Source organism: Frankliniella occidentalis, unplaced genomic scaffold (genome assembly GCF_000697945.3).
Source record: "Frankliniella occidentalis isolate FOCC.00 unplaced genomic scaffold, Focc_3.1 Scaffold12, whole genome shotgun sequence".
NCBI lineage: Eukaryota > Metazoa > Arthropoda > Insecta > Thysanoptera > Thripidae > Frankliniella > Frankliniella occidentalis.
The window spans coordinates 2662144-2667420 of record NW_026267142.1 but is presented as its reverse complement, the minus strand read 5'-3'; the positions used below and the strand labels follow the sequence as shown (position 1 = coordinate 2667420).

At 43.7% G+C, this 5277-nt stretch overlaps 1 protein-coding gene across 3 annotated transcripts in view; it reads right to left on the bottom strand.

Moving 5' to 3' along the window:
• LOC113213932 (myrosinase 1-like) overlaps nucleotides 1-5277 on the bottom strand; it is a 42056-nt gene that overhangs the window by 17614 nt on the left and 19165 nt on the right. For all 3 annotated transcript variants that reach the window (XM_052263552.1, XM_052263551.1, XM_052263553.1), the window contains exons 7-9: nucleotides 2743-2979; nucleotides 1568-1725; nucleotides 160-297 (exon numbers count right to left, since the gene is read on the bottom strand). In XM_052263552.1, coding sequence (XP_052119512.1) covers nucleotides 160-297; nucleotides 1568-1725; nucleotides 2743-2979 — 533 coding nt within the window. The remainder of the gene's footprint in view (nucleotides 1-159; nucleotides 298-1567; nucleotides 1726-2742; nucleotides 2980-5277) is intronic.

Here is a 5277-nt window from a genome sequence, read left to right as displayed (position 1 = left end):
GCTATTTTTACCTTAAATAATTCCCATCAAATTGTGTTGAGCTCAAGGCAAACTCCGTTATATAAGGCATTCTAGTGAAGGTAAAATGCAGAAGAATGCAGGGAACAAGAAAACGGAAATTTAGATATGTAAACTGTCATGCTGTTTTAAGTGGCTTACACTATGATATGCAGCTCGAACTGTATCGTGCACTCCTGCTTGATTCGAGTCACCGTAACCATTCTCGCTGATGATGATTGGCACGTGGTACGTGTTCCAAACCCACGTTAGCCCATTGTGCATAAAGGACTCGTCCACCTACAAGTAATAAAAATGTATTAATTAATGAAATATAAATACATAAATTAAATAAATAAATATAATTTATTGTAGTACTCGTTAACTTCAATAAAATTTCGTCAATTTCGGGTTGGGTAGCTTCTTTGTAAGTGAAACGTTTGTTGAAACTTTACAGACGAACCGAAGTAAAAACGAGAAAAGAGGGTTCAATGAAAGCAAAATGAGGTAAAACTACAATGAATACTTCTTTTTTCTCTGCCTATTTTTGTTTGAAATAGGGGACAATCGTTTCATAGGTACATGCTGTAAAGAACGTTAACACATCGGCGGTGTCTCGCAGGTGAGTCTCGAAGTCTGCATCGAGGGAATGCCGAGACACTTTTCTGGAGACTCCGTAGAGCCATTTTCGAGACGTCGTACTGGAGATATTCAGGAGTCTTGTTTGGACACATTCCGAAGTCAGATGCGAAACATGTGTGGGAGGCACCGTGGAGACATTTTAGAGACAGCGCGCAGCAGCAATTAGTGAAAAACAGTGGCGCCAAGACTTCTTGCAAACGGGTATGCATGCAAGCCCCCTTTAAAACCCCCTTTTACTCCGTTTTATCCCCCTTTTCCTTTCCTTTTTTCCTCTCTCTTCTTTCCTACCCCCCCCCCCATTCCCCCCCCTCCCCCCCCTTTTAAGACTTCCCCCCCCTCCTACTCCCTCTTACCCCCCTTTTACTCCCCCTCAACCCCCTTTAACTCTCGATCACGGGTATGCCAGCTGCATACCCGTGACCCCGCGACACTGGCGAAAACGCAACGGGCGGGCGCGCCAGAGCGCACTGCCGGTCCGACTCGAATCGAAAACTTCTCGCTTCTTAGTCGGTTGCTGTATCCAATAGGGCACAGCGAACACAGAAGGGGCGCGAGGCGGGACACCGAGCAGTAGCGGTGACTGGCGGACCAGGCACATTGGAGACACAAACCGCTGACAGCTTCTGTTCTGCTCTAGAGCAGCGGAGTCTCCAGAAAAGTGTCTCGGCAGTGCCTCGAGGCAGACTCATTTTCAAAACTTTATGGATACACCTACGAGACACCGCCGTGTCTCCTACACAGCTCTACGGTGCCTCCAATTTTGTCTCCAGATGTCTTGTAGCAGTCTGCATTACGTCTTTATTCTGTCTATACAAAGTCTATCGGATGGAGACATTCTAGATCCCCTTTTTTCTGTTCATCTACCTTGTAAGTTGATGCTTCGCCACACTTTGAAAATATTGCCTGCAAGATAGGATAATTGTCGCACCTGTCCAAATTCACCAATTCCAGAGAGCTCTACGAAGGGCATGTCACTAGCAACAGGTCCTGGGAAAATAGCGGAGTCGGCAGGTACTGTTTTGTTGTGCCTGTAGCTAGCTTTGCAACCACTGTACAAGTTCAAAGCTATGAAGTCAGTGACGCCTCCTACAAAGAGAAGAAATGTGTCAGACAAAGTAGATTGAAATTCATGTCCCACTCGAGGGAGAAATCACTTGGGTTTGTAGCGTACGAGGTATTTAGTAGTGTTTCTCCTGCAATTTTGGTTATTTCTCGCTTATTTCGGATTATTTCAGGGTATTTCGCGGTATTTCGGGGGTATTTCGCTGAATTGAGGGGGTATTTCACGGCAGAAGTACACTGTATTCGTACACGCAGCAGTAATTCTCACAATATTACCAATTAAAGAAAACTTCGTAGAAAAAAATGATTATTGTTTAGTTACTAACTACTGAGGAACAACATCCCAAGTCCGTCTTAACAAAATAATTCGTATAAAAGATGTGATACATATTTATGAATAGGGCCATGTTCTTGTTTTCTCTCATTATCTGCTATTTGTTGCTTGCAATCTTGCAATTCGGCGGCCTAGTGGAGTAGTGGAGTAGAGGAGAACATCATGAGGAGAGGGCAGCCGGCGGCCGCGGCCCAGTTGTACTGTTGGGCAAGGAAGGGGGAGAGGCCCATCCCGCGCAGTATTGTTAAGCAGGGCAAAGGAGGTGCCTGCTGGCGCGACACCATTCCCCAGCGCACAAAACATCATTTTTGGTTTTACTCTTACAAGGGAACTCATCTTAGTGTTAGTCCCCGATTTTGTTCCGCCTTGGGGGTTTTGTATGGTGACCGTATTCAAAACGATTGGCAATGAAAATTCATGCTCGATTTGATATTCGTATCTATAGGGGAAATCCATTGTCTCCAGAATACAAACTGGCGGTCATTTTTGGATATTTCAGTAAAAATGCTATTTTTAGTAATTTCTGGAGAAAGTGGATTTTCCCCATTTAAAGGGGACTAACACGTAAATGAGTTCCCTTGTAAGTTCTCTTTCATGCTTATCGGGACTTAAAGCTAGCTGACACCTTAAAGTTACTTATGTGTTTTTTATATTTAGTAAAAGTATTTAAGGTATCATCTGCCAAAAATTGTTCATCTCATACTAACCTGACAGCATCTCCTTTTCTTCAGCAGTAAATTTTGGTAGCCTTGGTTCGCTGACGCCCATCTCGGCGTCGCGCTTTTCTACAAGGTAGCGGACTATAGGTGGATAGTCTCCAAAAACAAGCGGGTGCAGAATTGTTCCACAATACATTTGATTAAACGTTTCCGCCGCCATCACATCCTCTGACTGCGTGGTCTTAGGCGTTGCTGGCCACATCACCACTGACGTACCGACTTTGCCTGAGTAGTAAAGGGTCAAATTTATGAAAAGAAAATACCTCAAATGAGGTGTATCCGCGACTTCAACCCACCAACACTGATAAACTGATTGTTCAACTGCTCAACACTTGAAAGTGTGCAACTGCAAGTTGAATACTTGCAAGCGTGCAACTCCGTAGTCGTACACTTGCAAGTGTTAAACTCGGTAGATGTGCACTTGCAAGTGCGCAACTCCTCGGTTGCACACTTCCTTAGATTGGACGCTTACTGTGTTGGAAGTGTTCAACCGAGGAGTTGCACACTTGCAAGTGCGCTCCTACCGAGTTGCACACTTGCAAGTAGTCAACTTGCAGTTGCACAGGAGTTGGTTTTACCTTCTGGTAGATACAGACAGCTCTTGGGACTAGGTGCTTTCACAATTAAGATGCTTATTGGGTCACAGTGGAGGTATTTCAATCTATAATGCATTAGTGATATCGATGGAGAAAGGAAACGCTCTTTAGCGAGATCCGAGTCACCTCTTTTTTTGGGTAATTCCCCCAAAATAGCAAGGGTCTCTGTCTAAACGTTTTATAATAATTTGGCAAGGTTCTTTTACCTCTTGAGACGTTTGCTCATGATAGAACTCGAATATTTTGTATGAAAAAAGTTCCGCACTGTTTGCATCTATGTTAAAATAGTCCCCACTGTTTCACAGACTAAATATTTTGTCTTTTAAGATTTGCCAGGGCTCTTTTACCGCTTTAGAAATTACTTAATAAATTATTTTAACTATCTCAATCGAACACCGTAAAAGATTATTGGTAATTTATTTCAAATTGTCGATTTTTGTCCCATTCGTCACTGTGTCCGAGTGACGATTAACTCAAATAACTGCAGAAGTATCACTTTAGAAAGAAATGTTAAAGTTTGAGCTCGTTTCGGCAGGGTCAAATATTGTTTCATTTTCATAATAAAAATCGTGGTGTATCTATACACCAAATTGCACCCTCTGGCCAACATGCCCACTCAAAAATCAAAAAATGCGTTTTTTGGGGGCAACCCTAGCTTTGCGTCTGCTGGGGAAGTTTTACATCTATTTAAAGTGCAAGATTGTGTTTGAAAGCAACCTGCACATCAAGTTGCACTTGTCAAACTGAGGATGCGCGTGTTGGCGACCTGGGCCATTCTCGTAATAACTGCACAGTTAAAAGTAGTTGTTGAAATAACGAACATTTTTGAGCTGATACAGCTGTTAGGAAACAGTCAATGTTGTTTCCAGCCTGCCCTTCTGCTTTAAAACAGCTACTCAGCAACACAGCGGGCGCTAGCAAACGACCTCGTGTCTGTGTGTCTGTCTATTCCACTAGAAGGAGACTTGAATTTTTCAGGGTCTCTTAAGGGGGCATACCTGTGAATTGAAGGGTTTGGGAAAATAGTCACTTCATAAAAACTACAATCCGCGTTAATTTAGAATTAAATGTGTATTAAGAGCATAGATGGACGCTAATTTTGCCGTTGGCGCCGGTGCGCGCACTCTCCAGGATAATGCCCGTCTTCATCTCCAACTAGACGATGCAGTCTGTTTGGTGTGCACGATTTAGCTGCAACGGATTGGTCTGGGACTGCCAACAAAATTGCTTCTTACTCTAAGAAGATGCCGCTAGTGGTTGACCTGGGGGTTTTGCAAATTCCGAGATGGAAGTACTCGAAAAAAATCATATAGCTGAAATAGGTAAAGAATTAAAAAAAAATTGTTTTGTCCATTGTGATTTTTTTTCAGCACTTACATTTCGAAATTTGCAAAACCCCCAGGTCAACCACTAGGGGCATCTTTTAAGAGTAACTAGCAATTTTTTTGACCATCGCAGACCCATCCGTCCGTTGCGCTGCAATCGTGCTCACCGAGAGGGACTGCACCGTTCCAGTTAAAGGCGAAGATTGGCATGTTCCTGGAGAGTGTGCAAACTGTCGTCAACGGCAAAATTTGCGTCCGTCTATGCTCTTAATGCACCTTTAATCCTAAATCGATGGGGAGTGTGGTTTTTATGTAGTGACGATTATTGCAAACCCTCACATTTCACAGGTCTGCCCCCCCCCAGTCCTAAAATCCCATGCGCTACATGGAATTCCATGAACACTCTTCCATGGCAGAAGGACCGTTTTCCATGTGTGGCTGCTCACTTTTCATGTGGAGCCTCTTTTCCATGAGCAAGCGGCTTGGCCCTCCATGGAAATTTATGTCACCATGGGGTCGGAACTAGCTTTCCATGGGACGTATCATGGAAATAGCCCATATGGTACCATGGTGTGTCTTTCGCCATGGTGTTGGTCTTAACT